Below are 25,702 nucleotides of genomic sequence, written 5' to 3' on the forward strand. Positions count from 1 at the left end.
CAAGTGAATGAAATTATTTCAACCAGTAAAATTTCACATGTGCCAGCTGCAGTAAGTACCAAACTCCTCCTCACATCCATCCTTAGGTGCCCCAGGATGGTGGTGAGGGTGAGCATAGGTTGGTTCATTAACCAGAGGGAAGGCACATTTCTCCAGTGCCTGGGCAAGTGCAGCCACCTGAGGGAAACAGCACAGGCTTATCTTGGGGCTTTTATTCCTTATTTCTCCTTTGAAATTGTGTTTAATGCTTGTGTCACATGAATAAGCTGCAATAGTGTGTAGGGTGTATAACGTGCAGGCAGCAGAAATGTTTTTCCAAAGTTCTGTGTCTTTATCCTGGGTTAAGTGGTGGCACACGGATGAGACTGTGGCTCCTGCTGTGAGTGGTGCAGTTGTACACACTGGAGGTTTGGTGGTCTCCAAACTACAAAGGCAGCAGATACAGTCCCAGACTGGAAGCATCAGCATGGATACCTTGGATTCATTCCCTGTGCTGTGATGCAGTAGACTGTAATGCAGAAAGAAATTCTCACCAATTCAGCATTTCAGAGCTTCTGAAACAGGGTTTTCCTGATTAACTCAACCCAGCAGGTCTGTGAGAAAGGGGGGCATGAGAAAACACTTCCCTACATGTGTCAGGATTCCAGCGTGGCCCTTGGAGAGCTGTGGCCATCACTCCCTTCCCAAGGTGCCACCCAGCCCGGTGGCACTCCTACAGCCAGGGGGGGAAATCAAGGCTGGCTATTTGGAAATGCAGCAACTCAAGTGCTCCCAGAGCAGTGCCTCTCTGTTTGAGTGAGGTCGTGGGTGTTTATTTGAGGGAAGAGCAGCTCAGCCAAACATCCTGCTTTTAAACTCGCCTCTGCAGCCCTCGGAAAGATGCCTGCAGCTATATTTGTGTGCAGCCTCCAAGTGCTGGACTCTGGGCATGGATGGGATTTGCAGCAAGGGCTTAGGAACAGCCTCCCGTGTTTTGGGGCTTCTGCTGCATTGAAAGCTGGGAGTTCCTCATGATTGCACTGGAGAGCTGTAGCACACTTCCATGAAGATATCCAGTGTCAGGCAGGGAGCTGGGTGTCCTGCAGGGCTCTGAAAATCCCACTTCCCCAAACGGGGTGTTGGAGCCTGAGTTTTGAGTCAAAATAAAAATCAGTGGGAATTGCCAAGTTTGGGGGGGAGTCCTGGTTTTGCGTCAAAACCGCTGTGGTTTTTTTCCCTCTTGTTTCAATCCCAAGCACAGCCCTGCCAGAAACTTGGCTCAGCTTCCCCAGCAGAATTAGGGATGTATTTATGTTTCGGGGTTTGTCAGGAAACGTGAAACCAGGTGAGTTTGGCCAAGGCCAGGCTCTGGCTGGGACAGGGATGTGCCTAAGGGAGGGCACAAGCAGGACTTATTTTTGTAGACATTTCATAGCAACAGGGCTAAAATAGAGCTGTTGCTCTGCCTTCTCCATTGCATTGAAAGGAAAGCCTTTTTCTGTAAGCAGAGCCCCTGTGGTGGCTGGGATGGGGCTCTGGGTTGGGACATCACAGGGTCCTTCAAGCTGCAGGGGAAGTTTGTGGCAGCTCTTAGTTTTAACCATTGATTCTGAAATAATGGGCTCATGAATAAGAGTCGTAACTTCACCCTGTCCTGCACGCCACAGCATTGTGCTTGTCCAGCCCCTGACATCCTTCACTTATGTGGGGGTAGCTTAATGCCACCACTTACACATCAGTTCTGTGTCTGCAGGTAGAATACACCAATGTATTTATTTTCACAATCCATTTCCAGCTCCATTTCCTATCCAGAGTTATCCAGGAGACTGCACATTACCCTTAAGATTTGAATTCCCTTAGTGAGATGTTGCTTTTGCATGTGATTAAAGAGCTGATTGTTCTTTGGGCCATTTGGATGGTGTTTGGGTAGCAATTCTTGCACTTAATCTTAGATTTATACAGATGTCCATGTCTGAGGTGGTTTTTTTAGATACTTAACTGCAGCCAACAGGGAGAAAGACTCAGCTGAAGGGCACAATTCATCTTCTCTCTACAGAACAGGGCTAAAACAGGGCAGATAAGTTGTGCCCCCAAAGTTTGCATCATTCCCTGCTGGGGAGCACAGGTGGGAGGGTCTGGGCTTGTTCACATGGACTTGGGATGCTGTGACTTATCCTTGGATCAGCTGAGCCAGCAGAGAGGATTTGGGTGGTTGTGAGGCACTTGAAAAGAAAAAAAATTGCTCTTTTTAAAAGAGGGAACTGTGGGATGTTGGCCACTGGAAATACCAGCAAAGTCCTCCGTGACTTCCACCAGCACCATCTCCGCTGCTTCATGGCGGGTTGGGAGCGTGATGTCGTGGGCAGAAAATAGCCCCTGTTGTTATCAGAGTAAAGTTGAATTTCTTGTAATCTTCGCCTGGGCTGCCGCCCCTTCCAGCCCTCCCTCCCCGCAGGAACCTTCGAGCACATCCCCAGCCCCTCCCTGATTGTTTTTCCAGCCCCATTACACAACGCACGTTTGTTTGGATTTGCAAATTGGTCCTGAGCAGTGTCAATAGCTGGAGATACACACAGAGGGGAATGGACTTTATTTGGGTTTTAGGGCCTTCGGAGTGAATGGTGCCAAAATAAATAGGGAGTTTTATCCTGGGCCATGTTAACCAAACAGCCCTGGGAGCTCCTGGGGAGAGGTTCAGTGGAGAGCAGCAGGGATGGAACCACCAGGGTACCCGGAGCGCCAAGCAGGACTCGGGACTCATGAATGTCCCCTTGAGCCTGGGCTGTTGTTTTAATTCCTTAATGATGGATTTACAAGGAAATAAGAACATCAGGGTCGGTAACAGTGCGCTGGGTGACTGAGCCCAGTTATCTTCTGGCTTTGGAAACCATGTTTTGTTTATCGAGCTGTGTCTTAGGAGGAATTCAGCTTTTTGTTCCTCTGCTGCTGCATTGTCCTGCAATTAAACCTTGCCAGCATTTCCACTCTGAATTGACTCATGGCAGGTTTATCCCCATTTATCCTGGATCTCTCTGTAGTTCCTCGAAGCTTTGTGGCAGAGCTGGGAGAGGCCAGGTCAGAGCTTCCTTGCATTGCAGGGTTGGAGTGTTGGGCTTGGTGGTTGCATGAGTTGTACCTTCTCAAAAAGCTCAAGGACTTCAGGTTTTCCTCGTCTTGGAGCTGTTTGAGGCACTGGTGGCAGGGCCATGCTCTGTTCCCCCATGAGTTAGGCTGACTTCATCACTGACAGCACCCTGGAACAGCCCAAGAGCTGCTAAAAAAGACAATTTGAACACCCAGGCCAATTTCTTCCCTGAGTTTCAGCTGTCTAAATACAACCATGGTGATGTCAGTGGAGTTACTTTAAATTTCAGGTCAATATTTGGAGCAGGACCTGGCTGTGCCCATGTGAAGCATGGGAGGATTTACTTATATAAAAAAAAAGGAAAATATGATGGAGGTTGGGGAGTAAATGGGGAGTGAAGAATAAGACTCAGTCTCCCCTTTTCTTCTTGATTTTTTACCATCCTGAAAGAACTTTCCCTTTGGCAAACAGGTTGCCTCAAGTGGCCCTGGCGGCTTGCTAAGGGCACTGGGTTATGACAATAAATAAAAGCCAATGGCGCTTCTAGAAATGTGAGGAATGTGAAAATGTTTAAATGATTTAGTACCAGAAAACTTTATTTAAACATTTAATCGAAGAACACGCTTTCATCTTTAAAACATCAGTGTTTGAACTCCCATCCAAGTTTTCTCCAGATTTTCTATGTACTTCATCATATACAACAGCAAGCTGTGCTTTGCAAAGGGAATAAACTTCCAGTTCCCTGATTCTGTTTGTTGTTGCCTCAAATGCACCTAAATTACAGTAGAGAAGCTGTTTTTGGGAAAAAATCCTAAACATGTTATTTCCTGTGTTAAATAAGGTCTCATTTATTTGAAAAGTTGGAGGAGGGAAATGCTGTGTCCAAGCAAATCCCATAAAGCTGCACGGCTTTCCATATGGAAACCAGCCTGGATACAGATGTGTCAGTCAGCACATGGGGGTTTTTCCTAATGCAAGGGAATATTCACCTCTGGGAAGTTCATCTCCCCAGAAAGCACCACGAGAGAGGCTGGGGTGGGTTGGTGGCGCTGGTTTGGTTGCAGTCTGGACTGGTGAGGGATGAAGGAGTGGGCTCTGACGAGTTGGGCTTGACTTCAAACCTGCCACAGGCATTGAAAAAAAAATCATTTCATTCTTAAAATGGGTGAGCATTAGTGGATTGTTTTTGAATTACATAATTTTTTGCATGTAAGAGCTGCACTTTGAAGAGAAAAACCTCAGGGCTCCATGCACACCACCACCCACTAGCCATCAATCCGTGGCTGTTTTTAAGAGCAGTGACGCTGAAGTCACACCGTAGCGATGACTCAGTGCACGTAACCACGCTCCCTTTTGGGGTGAACCGAGGGGATCAGCTTCGTAATGATTTTCCTGAGCTTGTGACCTCAGGGCCCCTTGGGTGCAGCATTAGCATTGGAAATGTCCCTGTTTGTGTTCCCAAAGCCGCCTGAGCGTGCGCCGGCCAGGGCCTGCCGTGCTCCGCTGGGGAGATTTATGCTTCCTAAGTACATTGTAAAAGTTTTATAAAGTAGCTTAAATATTTACACAATAAGCATTTAAGGAAACAGTTAGGCCTCTAAAGGAGCTGCTGATCCTTTGGGTCCATCAGACCATGGACATGAGCGTTTTTTAACTGTCTGACCTCCAGGAATTGCTTTTTTTTCCACCTAACTGGTTTTAAGCAGGCAAACAAATGGAAACTCATACACAGGAACCTATAAATAATGTTAATGACCTGGCTTGTATCCTCAAAAACCAGGAAATTTAGGAACATGCCGGCGAGCTGGCCCTTTGCACACTGGAGGGTGGAAAGCGTAGCTGGGAGGATTCCTGCCCAATATCCCATCTATTCCTGCCCTCTGGCACTGGGAAGCCATTCCCAGTCCCTCCATCCCTTGTCCCCAGTCCCTCTCCAGCTCTCCTGGAGCCCCTTTAGGCCCTGGAAGGGGCTCTGAGCTCTCCCCAGAGCCTTCTCTTCTCCAGGTGAACATTCCCAGCTCTCCCAGCCTGGCTCCAGTGCAAAAGGGCTCCAGCCCTTGGAGCAGCTCCGTGGCCTCCCTCTGGACTTGCTCCAGCAGCTCCGCGTCCTTTGCCTTGCACTTGCCCCGGCACAACCACCTTTCTTCTGCTTCCAAATTTCCTTCTGCAAGGCTCCACCGATGCTGCATCTCCAGGGAGCTACAAGGAGCCTGTGCAGCTTTTATTTCTTGCTTCATCCAGCACCAGGCTGTGATACTGCCTGGAATTCTCCCCTCAGGAACTGCTCCATCCCACTGTAAGAGTGGAATCCTAGACTGGTTTGGGTGGGAAAAGGACCTGTGAAGATCATCTAGTCCAACCCCCATGGGTGTGTTGAGGAAGGTGGGAGGGTCCAGCCATTGGTCCTTTGCTTGGTCTGCTTCAAGGAAAACATCCCAGACCCCTTGGATGGCCATTCCCTCTCATTTTAGGCCAGCAGGGAATGGAGACCCCCTTGTATGGCAGGGGTGGGTGCTGTGCTCCCCTCCCCATCAGCACCCACCTCCCCTTTCCTTGCGCTTCCTGAGGCACTCGGGGTTGGGTTTTTTTCCTCCTGCTCACACGGCAAACGGATGTTTAGATCCGAAAGGAAATGGGATTGCTGTTTGCTCGGCTCCTCCTGAAGCAAACAGCCCTTCAAAATAACTCCGGTGGCGTAAGTGCCAGGAAAAACAACGAAGCCAAAACCTTGTAAGCAAATAATTGGCCTTTATGTGAGAGGGCTCCTCTTCAGCTCCAAGTTTGCAGATCAGAACTGCTCTTTCCACGTTTTGTTTTGAGGTTTTGCAATTCTTCTCAAAGCAAACACATCCAGTGTGTGCCAGATGGGGGGGTTTTACTGCTCCCAGAGTGCTGCTTGCAGGTGATTCCCCTAGGATACGCAGAGCTTTTGGGTGCAAAATTGTCATTACTGGAGTTCTGGAGCTCAAATCTGGACCCCAAATGCTGGCTGTTGCCCTGGAGGAGGTGGCTCCAGAACGGTGCCCTCGGGGTGTCCTGTCCCTGTCCCTGCTCCTGCAGGGATGGCTCCTGCAGGGCCCTTGGCCGGCACTGTGGGAAGAGCTCGGCTTCCCCACGCGGCCCAGCCCAGCCTGCCTGAGTCACCCCGGGCTGGGAAGGCACTCGGCAGGTTGGGAAAACTGGCTGGAAACTCCCTGCCTGCCCCAGGGCTGAGCTGTGCCCCAAAGCTGCACCCTTGATTTGGGCACATGGGGCCACAACCGCCCTAGAACAGCGTTCCCAGAGGAGAGCCCAGAAGAGTTCCCCAGGGTGAGCACTGCCCATCCTGTGCCTTCAGGCACTTCTTTGGGATACACAAGCCAGGAGCCCAATGCCTGCCACTCAGTGTCCCCGAGGCACCCACAGAGGGGATGGGGTGGGTGCCACCAGCGCAGCCCCAGGCTGGGCTTGCCTGGCCCCTGGACTCGTGCAGGGGAGCAGGATGTGTTTAAAACACACAAAGTGATGAAGTGTCACCCAGACTGAGCTGCTTCTCAGCTCCACAGCCATCTCATCCCAGATTTCAGCTGCTCAGCTTCCAGGGAAAGGGATGGAAGGGGGCCTGCAGCCTCACTGGGGTGTCCCTGAGCCCTCTTGGCTCACAGGGCTTGACAGACACCCTCACCCATCACGCACCAGCATCTGGGTGCTCCTAGGTTGGTAGATCTGACACACAGGATGCAGGGGTGGGAGCGTGTCCTGCTCCCTCACATCACCCTGTGGAAAAACTCGTTTGAGTGACAACTGCAGACGCTGAGGTGAGGTACAGGAGGAACAGGTACTTTTTTTAAACTTTATTTTTTCCTTTGGAAATGCAGCCTCTCACAGCCATGCTGTCACAGTTAAAATAAGGTTTAAATTACAGGGCTGGCTGTGGCTTTTTCCCTTTCTTTCAGAATTTTTGCCAACTTGCAATTTACTTAATGAAATCCTGCTATTTCGTTTAACGGGGATATTTTTTGCAGATGTTGATTTAACCCAGCTTTATAAAATATGTGAACTGTGCAGTTTCTTTCCTATTTTTAACAATTTAAAGATTCTAATGCAGAACTTGACAGAGTTTATAACACCAGTATCTGTACCATGTATGAGTGGGGTTGAACAATGAGGCTTCCACATCATCCACAACCCCATCAGAAACAGTGTGGAATGCTTCAATAATGGGCAAAAATTGTCCAAAGTGAGAATTTGTGCTGCTCATTGGAGCTTTGTGAATTTTCTGGAAAAGTATCGGACCCTGGTTTTATAACCAGTTATTCTTCAGGGTTTTTGCAGGGGAGTTCTCTACATCCATGTGGATTTTTTATATGTGTGATATATATGAAATGAGGAAGAAAAATGGGTCTGGTTTAGGCTGGTGACAAGCTGCCTTTTTAATGTATAATTCCTGGTGTTTCTCCTAATATTCCTTACTTTATCTTTTAGGACTGATTTCCCTGGAGGGAGGGGAAGAATCTGATATTTCTCCTCTAGTGCTGAATTGAGGGAGTGCAGTGTTGAACTCATTATCCCCGAGGATGCCTTCACGTGCTCCTGTAATCTCCCTGGCCTTGATGTACAAAGAGCCCGACCTGCTCCCCTTCCTCTCCTTCCCGTTTTCCTCTCCATGGGAAGGTCGTTTATTTGGTGCTTCATTTACAGTTTCTGAGTTCAGCCTTTGCTTTCAGCCCCAAAACAGCTTGTGGAGGAGTTGCAGCCAGAAACCCTGCACGAGAGCAGTCCTGAAAAGGTTATTTTTAGCTTGAAAATTCAGCTCCCAACAAAGATGAGAGCTTATCCTAGAAAGGTGGGAGAGTTTTTCATCCAAACAGTTACACTGGCTGTGTCCATGCTGTAACTCAGAGCACGGAGGGACAGGACACGGGGAATGGCTTCCCACTGCCAGAGGGCAGGGACAGATGGGTTATTGGGAAGGAATTGTTCCTTGTGAGGGTGATGAGGCCTTGGCACAGGGTGCCCAGAGAAGCTGTGGCTGCCCCTGGATCCCTGGCAGTGTCCAAGGCCAGGTTGGACATTGGGGCTTGGAGCACCCTGGGGTAGTGGAAGGTGTCCCTGCCCATGGCAGAGGGTGGAATGGGATGAGCTTTAAGGTCCCTTCCAACCCAAACTATTTCTGTGATAACTCATTAATCCTTTTCTCCTAGAATATCCCTAACGAAGCTGGAGTTGTCTGGGATTCATATTAGTGCAGCAGCACAGGATGTATTCCATGGAGCTCTCTGTGTATTTTGGCATTTTCCTATTTTCCCCCCTCTTTTTTTCAAAAGAAACTGTGGTTTGTAGAAATGAAAACAAGTCCTTCTTGGCCAGGGAGGGTAATTAGTGTGAGTCACCTCTAGTCTCCCTGGGCAAGTACAGCGTGAGGAATTTGATCATCTGCGAGATGACATTGAAAGATGGGGACTTGCAGAGGCCACACGTTGCTGCGTCTCTGGGCTGCAGTGATGCTCTTCAGTGTTGTGGGTTTCATGCAAATACAATGATTTTCATCCCCCAACCCTGCTTCACACAAATTTTCTTGCTGTTTGTGTGCACTGCAGTAGATTTTACAGCAGCATCCTAGGGAGTATAAAAATGTGACAGTTGGACTCACTGATTTTAGAGTTACAGCTGTAACAGTTCAATAATTCTGAGAAAAGATGTGTTTGATCTTCAGGGGTGATCTTATTCCAGGTTAGCAGAAATGGGTGCTCTGTGCATCCACTTCTCTGAGCTGCTGATTTGTGGATTTTCCAGAAGGGCCCCTCCATGGCACACAAATGGCACGAGAGCTGTTTTCCATGGTGCTCACAGTAGTGCAGACCCTCCTGCTTTGCGGGACATCCAGCACGGCATCCTCACTGCTTCCACGGTGGATGTGAGGGACCAACCCTGGGGCTTAAATCCTGAGTTGCTGAAGTCATTGTTTAGTCTTTGCTTGAAGTGGGAGTAAGAGCCCGTGGATGCTGGCCACGAGCAGTTGTGAGTGGAGCGAGCTGCCTGCTTGGAGCGAGGGCTGTGACAGCCCCAGCAGATGTTTACACATCAATACATGCAGCAGCTATCAGAAAATCTGGCGTGTGTGGGTGCCCATGCAGCCCTGGACATGTTGCGTGCAAGCAGGAGGTCAGGAGCCATTCCTGTGCTCCCTTCTATCTCTTCCCGGTGGGATTCCTGCGCTGGGCCCTTCCCTGGGCTGCTCACCCCAACCCCATCCCAGCTCTTTCAATCCCTCTCTGTCAAATGGGAGCCCCAGACCTCCCCGTACAGGTTTAGCCTTTCAGCATGACCAGGCTGGCCAGCACACCGGAGGGATTTGTTTCCTTGCAAAGGCCACGCTGGCACCCAAAATCCTTTAATTCCCTGTAAAACTCCAGCAAATCTGCCACGAACGAGGACTTGCAGGAGCCGTGGGCGTCGTGACATGCGGTGGCAGCCCCGGAGCCGTGGCTCCTGTCTCGAGGTGCCTGCGCAGGCAGAGAGGCTTGGGAGAGCTTTATTAGGAGCAGGATCTTGGGCTCTGGCCAGGGAGAACAAAGCCTGAATTCCCATTGCACTCGCAGCCCCTGTCTGCTTCCCTTATATGTGAGGGCACTGATACCATGCTGGAAAGAGCGCCTTTTTTTGGGGTTGCAGGGGAGAATTATCAAATGAGGGGAGGCTTTGGCTGGACCCCTTTTGGAGAGAGGGTTGGATTGGAATAGAGGACCCACAGCTGGCCTGGGATGAACTCTCTGGCACAGGTTTGGGTTGAAAGCCAGAGTTCCCAAGCTGAGGTCTCATGTCTGCCTGGCACCAGATTCCACACCCAGCCAACTGAGGAGGAGGAAAGCAGCTCATTCCCAGATTATATGGAGAAAAATACTTGTTGGGCTGCTGCTTGTGGCCCCCTTAGGGAGCCTCCTCTGTCACAGGTTGTTTTCCAGGTCTGTGATGAACTCCTAAAGCTTTCTCAGTCCTTGATACTTACAGTGGTATTGGCATGGAGCCGACAGACACTCGGTCTGCCCTCGAAGGTGCCGCTGTGGCTGCTGAGAAATCAGGGTGGCCTTGGGTTTTTTCAGCCCATTTGCTGCTCCTCATGTCACCTCTGGAAGCCATCAGCTCGTTCTCAGGAGTAAATCCCATGCAGATGTGAGAGCAGGGAGAGGCTCTTGCTCTGAAGGGAATGGCTGGGGCTGGAGCACAGTGCAGGCACTCAAAATATGTCTGATGGTAATGTTTGGTATTGCTTTGGTTTTCCTCCCAGGGAGACAGCTCTGCTCATTTCTGGTTAGGAAACTAAAAAAAGCTGCGGCAGCTACAGCTGCTCGGGGTCCTGTGTCCTGTGCGAGCTCTGAAGCCCAAAGTTCCCATTTTCCTGGTGTTTTGGGAAGTGGATTTTCTGTGATCAGCTGGGACATCTGAAGGAGGGGAAGCTCATGTAGGGGCAACTGAGCATTCCCCTCTGGAAATGGCAAATTTGGGTTGTTCCTGGAGGGAGCTGAGCTGTAATTTGGGGTTGGGCTGTGCAAGGAGATGATGATGTGCTGTCTGGCCTTTGCAGGACAGCCTTCCTGGTTTGGAGGAGCTCGGTGCCCATGGATTATCCAACAACTGGATAAAAAAAGCATCCAGGGCTGGGTCAGTGCTCCTGCTGCTGCTGGGGACACCTGATGTTCTTAGGAAGTTTGGAAAATGAGGAGGCTCCAGCAGCATCTCTGCAGCCTCTTCATGACATCCTCACCAGCTTGGCCTCTGGCTTCCCAAAACAGCTCCAGCACCTCAGTGCCCCCTCCACCCCTTCCTTGGAGGTCTTTTCCAACATTAATGATTCTGGGATTAGTGCTGGTGTGAACCAGCAGGCTTTGGTTTGGTTCAGCCAAAGCCTCTCTCCTCTGGCCCGTCCCCCTCCACTGAGGAGATTCCCAGGCTCGGCTCCAGCGCCCAACGTGCACTTCCCAAGCGGCACGATGGAGGAGGGAAGGGGTGTTATTCCTGTTTCTCTTCTGAGGGACCTACTAATTAGTTTCTGCTTTTAAAAGGCTTTGAAGCACTCAGCCGAAACTTCTCTGGGAGCGAAAACTATGATTATTTATATTTATCCCATTTCCCAGAGCCTCGGCCCCGCCGCAGGATGCTCTGCCGTGCCACAGCTCTGGCTGCTGGGCGGATTGTCCCACTCCCTGAGGGGTTTCTGACAGCACCTAGAGCTGCTCTGCCAAGCCAGAATGGCTTCCAAAGGCGGATGAGAGCTCAGGAGGTCCCACTTGGCCATCCCAACCCGTGGCCATCCCACTGGGATGTGGTTGGCGTGGCCGGGATTGCAGCCTCCGGGCTGATGAACAGTGGGCACAGGGCCAGGCAGGAGCGGCGCAGGGAAGGGAGCCTTGGACATCACGGCAGCGGCTGGAAGGGAATTCTGCTATCCAGTGATTTATGGGGTGATTTCTCCCAGATTCTCAGCGTTTTTCAGGCTCTGGGAGAACAAAAGAAGGATTGCACACATGGCTGGGTGGAGGAGCTGAAAATGTGCAAGTTCTCAACCTAAAAATGGAAAAAAAGGGTTTTTTCCCCCCAGTTTTGTTCCAGCTTCTCTCACCCTACTGCAGAGGGGACTTGGGAATGAACCTTCTCCCCTGTTTGTGGAGCTGGTGCCTTGCCCAGCTGGCAGCAGCGGGCAGAGGAAAAAGCCAATCCCAACCAGACAATGCTCAGATTTTCATCAAACCTCTGGATTTTACAGAAAATCAATAGTGGGGACCTTCCCTTCCCCACCTTTTCCCCTGTGGTTTTCATCAGCTCGTTTTTCTCCCCATTTTCCAGCTGGTTGGGGTACAGGGGTGGATGGTCCCAGAGATGCCAAGCACGACCCTGGGATTTTGCTGGATTTAGGTTTATCCAGGGCTGGTTTCCAAGAGGGAAGAAGTCCCAGCCAGGCTGTGGTTGATGACAGGTCTGGTGCTTTCAGAAGTGGCAGCCAACGTGGGTGGTGACGTTCAAGGCTCCTTTTGAAGCTGTATTTACATTGTTGTGTTCTCGGACGTGCCAGGTGTAACGCAGGTACCTGCACAGCCCAGGAGCTGGAAAAGCCATGGACGTGCCTGGGAAAGCTCTGAGCAAGACAAACTGAGGTTAATGGAGACTGTTGGACTCAAAAACATTTTAAAAACATCCCCTAAATCTCTGAAAACTTTGGCATTTAGAAGTAACTCATAAAAATGCCAGTGAAAAATACCTGAGTTGGGTTTTTCCAGTTTTCACCCTTTGCTGAAATGTCCTTTCTGAAACAGGGGAGCTGGGGGAAAAGCAGTGCCAAAATACCTTAAACTCATGTTCTGGGCTGTGGATTTAATGGCCAGGGAAGGTCCATTAGAAGCAAACTCCTTGAGTTTAACTTGAAAATAAGCTAACTGATGATGACTTCCAAATTTCCGGGCAGAACTAAACATGGCATGTGTTTTGCTTTGAAGGATATAAAAAAAAATTAGCATGAGCTGATGATTTTGCAGAGTGGTTTCTTTTATGCAGAGAAAATTGTTTTCATCCTCATTCTTGGCATTGGCTCCTTGTCCTGTGTTGCTTTTGTTTCTTGGGTTGCCATGGAAATGTCCCCCTTTCCCCCCAGGCCTCTCCACACACCTCTTGCATGGGCTCTGGTGCTCGTCAGACCCTTTTTTTGAACTAATTTAATTAATTAACCCAGCGCAAGTGTTCTTCTGAGTTAATCATCTCCTGGGTTAACAAATTCAATCTGCTGGTGAAGGAGGCTGGGGAGCAGCAGAGCTCTGCTCCAAGGGAAAGGTGGAAAGAAGAGGAGGAGGAGGATGGTGGATGTGGTGGTAGGGAGGGTTCTTCTCAGCTGTTTTTCCATGGTTTTTGTGGGATGAGTGAGCTGAACTGGTGTCCATGGCTGCCCAACAGCCATGTGAGGGTGGAGGAGTTGGGACCCTGCAGTGGCAGCGGTGACACCAGATTAATGACAATATAAAACCACATTCTTGTTTCATAATTGAGATAGGAGCTGGGCTGAATCCTTACATTCAGTGGAGTAAACCAGAAATCTGGGAGAGTTTGATGCTCTGCAGCATGGGAAGGTCCAGCTGGCTGTCCCTGTGGCTGACCTTGGCCATCGGCTGGGCAGCTGGTGGCAGCTTTTCAGGGTCTCTGTGAGCCAGGGAGAATCTTTTCTTGGTGAAAGCTGGGACATTAAAGGATCCTCTGTTGATCCTGGTCTTTAGGAAAATGTCCCGGAGGAAAACCAGGGCTGCCCATCCTGCTGCTTGCACCCACCTGCCTTTCCCCTCAGGAGTCCATTGTCCTGCTGTAACAGCAGCTTCCTGCTTCCCTGGAGAAACCAAGGAGGAGTTAGAGAAGGGGACTGAACTGTCCTGTGCTCACCAGGATTTTCACCAGGATGGAGAAGTTCCTGCCCAGCCTCCTGTGTCCATTCCCTGCTGGGATTAGGATGTTGCCTTAAATACACACAGTGAGGCCAACACTGGGGCACTCCTGTGGGCCAAGACAGGGCTCACCAACCCCTCCAAGGTGCCCTCAGAGTCCCACCTGCCACTCCCAGTGAGGACAGGCAGCCAGAAGGTGGCTGCTTTGTGTCCCTGGAGGGGCCCCCTGTGCTGGGGACGGCTCTCAGCCTCTCCCCTGCCAAAGGGGCCGTGCCGGGGTCGGTGCCGGTGGCAGGGGGGCTCTGGGGGGCACAGTGATGCATTCCAGCTGAAACTTGTAAGGCAGAGGTATTTTAAGTATATTGGCTTAAGGAGAATGGTTGTGAGCTTTGCTGGGGCAGAATGACAATTAATTTCTTTTTTTTTTTTTTTTTTTATTTTGCAGAGCCATAAAAATTCCATTTCTGCTGTGGAAAGTTTTAACCCCTTCCTTACCCTGGTGCTTGTTTCATGGGGTATTAATGGGGGATTATTTTAACTGATGGCTCCCTAGTGAACTGTTAATAGATTTTGGAGAAATGTGTGTGTTCTTTCTGCTAGGCTTTTTATCTGCACCTTGTGCACAGTGAGCTGTGTATGGCTGTAACCTTCCTGCTTCCCTGCTCCTGTGTGTTGGGCAGTGTAAATCTAGATCTGTGCTGTGGCAGAGGGGAGGAAAAAGACTGAGCTTGGATCTAATAGTCCAAAAGTGGAATTAAACTGAATGGAAAGATGTGGAGAGAGGAGGTAACTGAGCTCCATGGCCAGTGGACTGTGAGGCTGCCCTGTGACACAGGAGTACAGGAGGGAGGAACATGGAAATGGGGAGTGAGCTCTGTGTGGGGGGACTTTTGAATATCCTACTTCATTTCCAGATGCCCAGATGTGCATTCAAGTCCCCATCACATCTGGAGAGTGCAGTGATTTATTTTTTATGTGCATGGTCTTCCCTATGGGCACCTCTTAAATGTGTTTTGAGAAGTTCTTCCTTGCAGCCATGTATTGAGGGGTCCATTTGACCTGCTGAGAGGAGGTTTGGTGGCTTTGGGAAAGCCAAACAGTGAATCAGAGCCATTTATTTCATGTGTTTCGTGATCTGCCCATGTTTTCCATCCTGCTTTTAAGCGCAACATCAAGCATTGGGGCTGTGCAGCATTTTGTTTTGGAAAAAAGCATCTTTCTTTTCTCTTTTAAAGCACTCCTTTGAACTTTACTGGCATAAAACGCTGTCAAATCACAGTCTCAAACCTCAAGTTATTTTCTTTACCTCCACACTCTGCAGGGAGCGACAGCAGCAGTGCTGCTAACGCTGAGAGGATTTACAGTGTTTGCTCTCTGCATTTATTCCCAGATCCAGATTCCTTTTGCCTGAGCCATGCAGGAGGCTTTTCCCTTTAAATTCTGGGTTTGATTCTCCTATCTTGTTCCTTTATCTCTAATTGTTTGAATTTACTTCGGGATGTGCTTCGAGGCATCGCTGCCGTGGAGGAAGCAGCGACGTGGAGGAAGGAGTAAACACGAGGCAGAGTTTCAGCCCCTCCATCTGATGGATGAAGGTGGCTTCGATGGAGGAGATAGCCCTGACGCCAGCCCCTCTGGAGCTGCTACAAGTTGTAGCTGCCTACAATGATAGTTGTTAAAAACCCGTCCTGTACCACTGCGGGACTCAAATATTTTCCTTTCTTCAAAAAGAAGGCTAACAAGCCTGCCTCTGTTCCAGCAGAAGTGGGAGGGGGAAAAAACAGAACAAAAAATGGATTTTCTTGTTTGTGCAGAAAGGGCAGCATGGAAAAAAAGAGAAGGGAAAAGTGGCATTTATTTAAAAGGCAGAGGAGGAGGTGGTGGTGTGCCGGCCGCCCCTGCTCTCTGCAGAGTGGTAGTGGCTAATAGCTGGAGGCGAAAGTAATACTTGGCAGGGGATGAGACACAGCACAGGCCCCCCTGATTTGGGGGCTTGCTGAAGTGCTTGTTTTATGTCAGGGCTGCGGGATGAGTTCATCTTCGCAGGATTTGGTTGAGTGCACTGGGAGATAAAAGGAGGGAGAGGAACTCACCACGGCACAGGGAGCGCTGGGAGAGGGACCCTGCAACAGCTTCCTGCAGGCAGGGGCTGCTCAGATGGGCCTGTAACTGTCCCCTTTCAGGGCTTTATTTCCCTGTGGGTTGCTTTTTTTGGATTTTAAAGACTTTTCTCTCCCCTGGCCAGAAGTGGATTGAAAAGAAACTTCTCACTTCTTGAGGTGCAGCTACCTAAAACTCATCTCCTCACCTGTTTGAAGAAGCACAGGACATCTCCAGGAGTGCTTTGAGTTGGCAGAGCTGTCACTGCCAGGCAGGAGCTGTGGGATGACAGAGATGAGGAGCACATTTGCAGGGGGATGCATTCATGGATGGATGGATGGAGTGAAGTTCCTGCCATAAGTTGCATGGAAGCGCTTTTAATGAGGCTATTTCAGATGCATGTGAAAGCAGGAGGTGTAAAAAGCCCTTCCCCTGTTTTCATTGATGATTTTGCCTAGATAATTCCAAGTTCCTGTAAAGCAGAGATGGCACCAGGGCTGGTGGCACCTCCAGCATGATATTCTTGTAGGATAGGCACTGTTTTCCTCCTGGCTTTGCTTTCTTTGCTTTCCCCACCTCATATATTAATTTGCAGTAAACCATGGGAAACTCCTATTTAAATGTTTATTGCTGACTGTTCCCCAGATTAATTGAGCTGCTGGGGACACTGGAGGTTTGGAGCTGTCCCATCCTTAATCTGTAAGGGAAATGCAGGGGCGGAGCAGTAGTTTCTCAAAAACGAAGTGACAAAACCGACGTAGCTAATGGGCATGGAGGGCTTTGAGGAGATGGGGAGGTTAAACAGATGCGGAGCTCAGTAATTGCTACCAGCCTCCGGCCCCGGCACATGAAAGGCCCTGAGCTGGTCTGTAGCCCCCAGACCAACTTGAGTGGGACAACAGCAAAACTCAGCATTTGGGGAGAGCTTTGGAAAGGCAGTGGGAGCATCTGCAGGATGTTCCAGGGAAGAGATGCCTGTGGAAACTGGATGCTTTGGAAGATGGATGGGTCTCTGAGCACCCTGGTTTAGTGGAAGTTGGCCCTGTCAATGGCAGGGGGATGGACTGAGATGGTGTCCACAAAAATGTGGCCTGTGGTGGGTGAAGGGGTTGGTTCAGGCTGATGAGCATTGCCCACAGCAAAGGGCATCCTGCTGCCTCCCCGCCTGCCCTGTCACCCCCTCCCCCATGGCCCTCCCCTTAAATTTGTATAGTTACAACTCCAGTTAAACTCCAACAAAGCCGCTTAATTCAAAGCTGGTTAATAGGGAGGGGAGCCCGGTCCCCTCCGGGGTAATTTGAGCTGAAAAGAAGCAGGGCCAGAGGGCTGTGCCTGAAATCCGGTGTGTCAATGGGGGCTCTGGAGCAAAATAATGGCATCACCCCGTGGGCAAGTTAATGGGACATGATGGCACGGAGGCACCGGGGTCAGCAGGCCGCGGGCGCGTGAGGGATTGTCAAGGAGCTTAATGCCGGCCACGGAGCGCGGCTGGCTCGGAGCAGAGCTCCTTGCTGGAAATTCCACGGCAGTTTTCTGTTAACCGGTGTGGTAGGAGCAGGAATGATGTTCAGCAAGTGGTTAATTTGCCCTCTTTGGGGCTCCTTCTTTTCCTGTCTTCCTTCTGGAGACATCATAAATTCTGGAGGCATCATAGATTAAACAGATTTCTGGCAGCCTGTGTCCCTCCCGTCTTCCCTGACTGTAATTCCTAGAAAGAAGAGACGTTTCTCATTGTCTGGAGAGAGTTCCAATGGGTTTTTAGAAGGACATGTATAGTTCATAGCAGCTACTCCCCCTTGGCATGAAGCACTTCCTCAGATTTCATGTTCCCCATGGGAACATCAGCATCGCTGTCAGAGAATATTACACAGCAGAGACACCCAGCGGGTCACTCATCGAGGCACGTCCTGGACATCCCCCTTGGGTCAGCTCGGCACAAATTGGGCTTGGAAAGTGGGGATACAGGAGCACAGTGGTGCTGGGGAGCCGCCAGGCTCAGGGCTGGCAGAGCAACACTGGGGCAGTGTCTGTGCCAGCTCCGGTGGGAGGAATGCAGATATCCTGAGGACATGGGGGCCCAGCTGCTGGATGCAGGGTTGGACATTAAATTGGAGAGAGGAAGATGTGCTGAGCTCATGGGAGATGGTGGGCGCCCTGTGGGGTCTCCAGCCTGGGCTTGAGCTGCCGGTCTTGGTGGCATTTGATGTAACTGAAGACAGTATTTGGGTTGAACACAAGCTTTGAGATGAAGATGGACTTTGGGTTGAGCACAAGTTTTGGATTGAGCACAGATTTCAGATTAATAGAACTTTTGAGATGAGCACAAATTTTAGGTTAAATACAGATTCTGACTTGGACACAAATTTTGGGTTGAGCGTGAAATTTGTGTTGAACACAAGTTTTGGGTTGAGCATAGGTTTTGGGTTGAACACAAATACTAGGTGGAACGTGAAGTTTGTGTTGAACGCAAGTTTTAGGTTGAGCACAAACTTTGGGTTACATACGTGTTTGGAGCTGAATACAAGTTTTGGCCTGAACACAAATTTTGGGTTCAGTGTGAAGTTTGTGTTGAACACAAGGTTTGGGTTGAGCACCATCTTTGGGTTGAACATGAAGTTTATGTTGAACACAAGGTTTGGGTTGAGCACAAGTTCAGTTCTCACTGAGCAAAGCTGATGGGTGGGAGGAGCTGTTTCCCAGCCTCCATCCCTGTCGTTTCCCAGGTGATCCCAGCACTCCTGACTCTCTCTGTCTCCCCACAGATGCCAGCACGTCGCCCGATGCCGTGAAGAGGAGCCATTGGTGCAACGTGGCCTACTGGGAGCACCGGACGCGCGTGGGCCGCCTCTACACAGTGTACGAACAGTCTGTCAGTATCTTCTATGACCTACCTCAAGGAAACGGCTTCTGCCTCGGACAGCTAAACCTGGACAACAGGAGCGAGACTGTGAGAAGGACTCGAAGTAAAATCGGCTACGGGATTTTACTGAGCAAGGAACCGGACGGGGTGTGGGCCTACAACCGCAGCGAGCATCCCATCTTTGTCAACTCCCCGACACTGGACATCCCCAACTGTAGGACTCTGATCGTGCGCAAGGTGATGCCGGGCTACTCCATCAAGGTGTTTGACTACGAGAAGTCCTGCCTGCTGCAGCACACGGCCGAGCTGGATTATGCAGACGGGCCCTACGACCCCAACAGCGTCCGGATCAGCTTCGCCAAGGGCTGGGGGCCGTGTTATTCCAGACAGTTCATCACGTCGTGTCCTTGTTGGCTGGAGATCTTACTCAGCAACAACCGATAACGGTCAGCCTCTGGCAAAAGGAGAACAACAAAAAAAAAACCACACACACAAAAAAAAAAAAAAAAAAAAGACACAGACTATCCCAAATATCATCTACCTAGATTTAATATAAAGTTTTATATATTATATGAAAATATATATTATACTTGTAATTATGGAGTCATTTTTACAATGTAATTATTTATGTATGGTGCAATGTGTATATGGACAAAAAACAGAAAATGCACTTTGGCTTATATAATTCTTTCAATACAGATTTTTAAAAAAAAAAAAAAAAACAAAGAAAAATTATACAGCAAAAATAGGAGAAAGCCCTAATTTTGATGTATGGTTTTTTGAAATATTATTAATACCCAGACAAAAAGCTAATACAGTCACTCATTGATAATAAAGTATTCGCATTATGGGGGGGGATTTAATTGTCTTTTTTCTTCCCCCCCCCAGCTGAAGTTGGCAGCAGTCAGGGGGTTCTAGAGGGCAGCTGCTGTCTCCCATCTCAGCCAGGACCCTGGAAAACTAATAAATGAGTTGGAAGGCTGCAGCTAGCTCCAAGGTGAGGGTGAGTGAGGCCAGCTGGAGAGCCAGGGAGCACTGGGAGGAGGTGAGAGGTAGCTCTCCCATAGCTGTTCTCACTCAGGGCTCTCTGATCTCTCTGATAACATAATTGTGGTGGGAACATGGTGAGGGTGCACGTCCATGTTTGCACAAATAATTTTTCATCAGTGCTTATCAGTGGGTATCAGAAAAGCAGAATATTCCATGGCCACAAAGCTGCCCAGCAGAACCAGTTTGGATTATCGGCCTTACCCTGGGGTTGTCTGTGAGTCCAGCGTGTCCCAGATGTGTTTGATGGTTGAGAAACAAATGGAGGTTTTGAACAACTTGTGTTTGGGTGGATCCTCCTTTGGAGCGTGCGCTGGATTTTGGGAACGTCTCCAGTGCCTTGGCGGAGGTGCCTTGGAGGAGTTGTGAGCAGCTTTGTCCCATAGATCTCCCAGTCTGTCGTCCAGGCAATAAATGATCCAGGAGTGTTTGGGAGGAATATATTTACTCTGAGGAGCAGCTGCAGCCAAAAAAATGTCCTGGTCAGTTGTGCCTGTCCTGGCTGATTTACTCTCCCTGGAAATCCTGGATAAAATCAGCCCCTCTGCTGACTTGTGCTGGGCCTGGCAGGGGCAGGTTGGACACAGGCTTTGCTTGGTCAAGGAAGTTATTTATTGCCAGGGAGTAGTCCTGCCAAGTCCTAGAGTTCTACAAATCCCTGTACCTCTGATTTCCATAAAAATCCAGCCTCTGGAGCCCAGTGATTGGGAAGCTTTCAAGGCTGCAAAGGATATTTTTGTCACCTTCATATTTCCAGAGAAAAAGATGCAATGAGACATCAAAGAGTTAAATAGAACCTAAATTTACTACTCAAAAGCCCTCCTGGTGCGAGTCATGCTTTTTGGCATCTGGACTTGGTGTTCCTGCCACAGCCATGAGTGAGGATGGGAAATCACAGAATCCTGGAACCCTGGAATGGTTCAAGTTAGAAGGACCTTAAAGCTCATCCCATTCCACCCCCTGCCATGGGCAGGGACACCTTCCACCATCCCAGGGTGTGCCAAGCCCCGTCCAGCCTGGCCTTGGACACTTCCAGGGATGGAGGAAGGGGGGGGGCTGCATCCCACAGGGAAACACAGCGACCTGGGCGGATGCTGGGAGAGACCCGAGCAGGGAATGTCACAATGACATTCCTGGAGTCATTTTTCAAATTATAACCATATTTGATGTTTAATTGGGACCACATTGGTTGAATTCCTGCAGCATCAGTATTAATACTTGACATCATTAATTTTTGTTTGTGTTACAGCCATTCTTCGGGAACGGTGTCAAAACATGTCACTCTCATTTAAAGCAGCTTTCAAGAGCTTTGCAGGGGTTTTTTTATCCCTTTGGCTTAGGTTTGCTGGGTCCTGCCAAACCACCCACCTCCCTCACTGTATCGCTTTCACACAGTCCATCAAGAGGCTATTTTTATGTTTTGGGGACTTTTTAAAGAGATTTTTGTTAATGCTGTCCTCATGTTACCTGGGAAGCACCAGCAAAAGGTGCTTCTTCCTGTTTCCTTTGTTTCCTTTTCTTTTTCCCAGCATTTCCCACCACCACATTCACACCTTTGCTCCCTGTTCTCCTCCTCCTCGTGCAGCAGTGCCATCATTTTCCACTTTCTACCCATCCATATTTTGGAAGAAAATAGCACCAAGGATGGATTTGAGGGTTAACTCTGGGATTTCCCTTGTGCAATCCACTGATGGTGCTTCATTCTCCTTTTTTCATTACTCATGCACCTCCCCAGGAATAAATCTGGAGTTTTATTTCAGTTGACAGCAGGGCTTTAAAGGGAATAAAAAAGGATTTTATGGTGAGGCAATGAAATAAGACATCAAGTATCCTTTTCAGTCTCATTTTGCCTCTTTAATACCTTATAATCACTGAAACTTGGAACTCTTTAAAGGAGCTTTAGGACTTCAAAGCTATTGAACTTCACACTGGACCCTCTCAGAGCTCAGCTGGAGCCTCCCCTGTGCATCCCCCACACCGGGTTTGGACCTGGGGGCTGGAAACTGGCACCTGGAGCAGCCCTTGGGGTGGCTGTGGGTGAAGGGCACTTCCATGGGGACAAGGGAGTTAATTCCCTGCCCGGTTTGCAGGAGCAGCTGGACGTGGTTGGGTTTGATTAATGAGCTGATGGGTCTCTGCTGTGCTGCACCCACAGCTGCTGCTGTTTGCCCATCTGCCCCAGCCCCTATAAAAGCAGGAAAGCAGGATGGCCGCACTCCCCCCCTTTTGCTTGAGCAGCCTCCTAAGCTTCTCCAAGTGGGGTTTTTCCTACTTCCTGAAGGAATCGTGGTCTCCCAACACCCGAGGTAAGTGGCACTTTCTCCATTGTTCCTTTAAGGTCTGTGTGGTGTTACAGCATTGTAAGGGTATAAATTAAAGTACCCCCTTGGCAGGAGGCTGCTGGGCTGTGCTTGGTCCGAGCTCCTGCGGCTGCTGTGGGTGCCTCGGGGCTGGGGAGCTGCTGTAGGGTTTGTGTGGCTCCTCAGCTGGAGCTGGCTCGGCTTTGTCCTGAGAAGGCTGTTGGGTCACCCCTGTGGTTACAAATCCCCAAGGGCTTTTTTGGAGGGATGTTTTGGGCAGTGCAGTGGGGAAGTGAGGGGTTTTTTTCTCAGTAGCAGTGCTGGAACACCGATTGTGCTGCACCCAGGGGTCAGACTGAGCTCAGGGAGCTGCCTCTACTGCTCTTTAGTGCCAAGGCTGGGTGTCTGGAGCACCACTCAGACCCAGGGCAGTGAATCCCTGAGCAAACACATCTTTGTCCTTGTGCTGAAGGGCCCTAGCCAGGCACTAACCCCAGAGCTGCTCTGGCTTATTAGTGGCTGTGCAGAGATGATGGTTTGTTGCAGGACAGGGCTGCTGTGTGGGTTTGGTGCCTCAGCTGGGCTCCGGCTGGTGAGAGTCACCCCTCCAAGGCAGTGACTCCTCAGGTGGAGCTGCCCCAGACTACAGCCCTCAGATTGCCTTGGCAGTGAGGAGTCAGATCTTGATGCTGCAGCAAAGCCTGGGATGCGTGGCCTGACTCACCCGGCTGCTTTATGGATCATCTGTGGGGGTGGTGGGACAGGGAGATGTTCCGAGGTGGTGCTGAAGCAGTGAAACTCGCTGGACACCTTTTTCTGTGAGTGCCAAGGCTTTGGTGGAGGCATCAGCTGGATTCTCCTGGTGTTATGGGTGCAAGCAAGGGGCTGAAGGCTGCACAGTTTGTGTGTGCCACATACGCCCCATATCCGCTCCAGTGGAAGTCCTGAATTAATAATTCTAGTATTGGACCTGAGTCCTTGCAGACTTTGGTGTATAGAGTGTGTTTATTTGATAAGATCCTCTTAATTTAGCAATAATGGGTTTTAAAACTGTGCACTGGGCTGGGGAGGAGCAGCCAGTTGCTGCTGGGTCCCAGAGGCTGCTGCTCTTCCTGTGAGCCGACATTCATCATCCCTGTCCTTGACTTTCATTGCTGCTGTGACTGAGAAATGCTTTCCACCAGCCAGAATGGAAAAGAAATTAATGCTAAATTCACCCACTCTCAGCTCTTCTTAAAAAGAGAGGCTGAGATCCCTTTGTGGCACAGGTTTAGCTGCAGTTTTACAGGGGCTGCCAGTCTTCAGGCCATAATCCTTCTTCTCAGGGCTTTATCTCCTGTAAAAGCAGAGGGGCTTGTTCAATGCATAATTCAAAACTGGATATTGCCCCCCACGCGTGGGCTGCCAAGGGAAAAGAAAACAGTCATTGTTGGTGGAGAGGAAGGAGGTGGAGGTTTGCTGGGGGGTGTGATGCTGCTTGGCCTCATGGGCTGTGAGTGGTGGAATGTCTCCAGCTCTTTGGGATGTGGGTTAATGCCTTTAACAGAGCAGCAGAGCTGCTCACACACCTACCTGTGCTTCCCAAACCTGTGGCCCTCCAGACTCAGGCTCTGCCTGCTCTGGGGTGGGATTGGAATGGAGGAAGAACTTTTAACGGGCTGGTCCTGGGTCAGGGGATGCAGCTGCTGGTGCCTCTGAGGGGTGTGGGATGAGCCTCAGGAGCCAGAGCAGGCTGTGGGGATTTTCCCTGACAAACACCAGGACAAAATGTCTTGTCCAGCTAAATGCCCTGTGGCAGGAGCTGGCTGTGGGGACAGGGCTGTGGGGAACTGCTGCTTGTGCAGGGCATGGCCTGGGGGGCTTGGGGAGAGTGGCTGGTGCTGAATCTGCTGCTCCCTGACTGCTTTAAGCTCAGCTTTTTAAGGAAATGGGAGCTGGGTAGCTGCAGAGCTGTGCTGGGGGATGAGAGGTCCTGGTGCGTCCTCCCAGCGCGTCCCTCCTGTCCTGAGCTGTTTGGGAGCAGGAACTGCCTGGTGGGAGAACACAGATCTGGTCTCCTTGATAGGCAACACGGACCACGAGCTTCCTAGAAAGCAAAAATAAGGATTCACCTCCATCTCCCCTCACTTGAAGTGGGCTGGGGGTACCTGGCTCTGCAATGGGGGGCCCACAGCACCACAGGCTGCTGGGTGACATCTGGGGCTGGTCCAGCACCCTGAAACTGCATCCTGGAGCCTGGTTGAGTGCAGAGCATCCCGAGTTACTTCCTGTAAATAACTCCTTTTGCTTCCCTCAAAGGTCTTATTTTCTGTCTGGAGTGTGATGAGGCATTACTTGCTGCTTTGTGGATAATCCTTCCTATATTCCTGATTTATGGATGTGCTGGTGCGATGCACAAAGTGGCATCTGTGCTCTGCACACTGTGGGAACAACCCAAAATTGCTCTGAAACTCGACTGGCTTACAATTATATTGGATTCTATTAAATTAAAACACATAGCACATATATTACACAATAAACCACAGCTATTTCATGGATCAAATTAAGTTTTATTTGGGCAAATTACAACCTTTCTTACAGTTGGGCCTTTGTGAAACCATTCCTTTTTAATAAAAACAGGCATTTTTGGCAAATGCTCTTAAAGTGTGCATTCCCAATAATTGCATATACTGTTCCTATTCTTTCTGGAATATATGTGGCTAATTATCTTCTGTTTAGGATAGGTTTCAATGAGTGGTATCTTCCCTTTGCTCCTCCCCTGCACCTCCCTTCTGCTGGAATTTTTTATTGCTTTCCATTTTTATTAGCTTGGCTATGGAAGAGAGCAGAGAAAAAAAAAAAATCTTCTCATTAAAAGCAGGAGCGCTTTTCCCGGAATTTCTTGGGGAAATGTGACTCTCTCAGCCTCCCTCCAGCCCTGGCTCAGGGGGACACGGGGCTGAGGGGGACGAAGCTGAAAATGGACCTTGGAGAAGTGGGATGGAGCTCTGGGAGGGTGGTGGGTAGTGCATCCCACTTGTGGAGGCTGGCGGAGAGGCAAAGCGTCGGGGAAAATAAAGGTGTTTGTTGAGGAGGGGCTTGGGGGCTCCAGCTGCCATGGAATTGCACCTGGAGGTTGGATTTTCCTGCTTGCCTGAGAAGATGCAGGCTCTGGTTATGGGCTTTGGGGCTGGGACATCTCTTGCAGTTCCTTTTTAAAGCAGGGTTTTGTTCCTGCTGCTGCGTCTCCCTGCGCAGGGACAGGAAGGGGGTGTGGGATGGCACGTCAGACCCCATGGAATGTCTCTGGCAACGGCTCATCCTCACACAGTTTTGGTTAAAAGCAAGGCAGTGGTTCAGGAATTGTGGGGATGGACAGGCAGGGTGGCTTGTTCCCATGTTTCCTAAGGAAATTCAGCTGAGAAATGACCCCCCCCTCCCCGCCCCCCGAGCTCCTCTCTGGATTTGGGAAGGGCTGCTCTGCTGCTTTTCCTGCCTCTCGCTTTTCACTCGCTGCCGGGCCAGGCTTGGAGCTACCAATTTTTTTCTGGGAATAATTTTTCCCACAGTATTTTCAGCCTGGACAGGGATGTGGAGGAAATGTCCTAAGTGCTGCCTTCCTCGGGTAATGCCAGGGTGATTTCCAGCCCCCCAGGATGGAGATAAAGGGCGGAGCAGCCTCCAAGCTCCCCAGTTCCTGAACGCAGCAAATGTCAGGCTCACGTGTCCTGTCCTAGCAGCACTTGGGATGTGGGAAGGGTGCTCAGCCTGGTGGGATGGGATGATGGAGCTGTTGCTGTGGATGTCCAAAGCACATTGCATAAAACTTCAAAGCTATCTGTCAGCTTTCCAAATCCTTCTGGGCACCATTGTCGGGAGAAGGTTTATGGAGCCTCCCAGATCACATCTGGATGCTGTTTATGGGATTGCATTTGGTGTGATCACATCTGTG

At 49.9% G+C, this 25,702-nt stretch overlaps 1 protein-coding gene across 2 annotated transcripts in view; it reads left to right on the top strand.

Moving 5' to 3' along the window:
* The window catches only part of SMAD6 (SMAD family member 6), a 44,081-nt gene extending 19,667 nt beyond the window's left edge, over nt 1-24,414 (top strand). For both annotated transcript variants that reach the window (XM_048317926.1, XM_048317927.1), the window contains exon 4: nt 18,327-24,414. In XM_048317926.1, the coding sequence (XP_048173883.1) occupies nt 18,327-18,868 (542 nt within the window). In that variant the 3' untranslated portion in view covers nt 18,869-24,414. The remainder of the gene's footprint in view (nt 1-18,326) is intronic.
* Nucleotides 24,415-25,702: the final 1,288 nt, after the last annotated feature.

This window comes from Corvus hawaiiensis, chromosome 13 (assembly GCF_020740725.1).
Source record: "Corvus hawaiiensis isolate bCorHaw1 chromosome 13, bCorHaw1.pri.cur, whole genome shotgun sequence".
Classification (NCBI taxonomy): domain Eukaryota; kingdom Metazoa; phylum Chordata; class Aves; order Passeriformes; family Corvidae; genus Corvus; species Corvus hawaiiensis.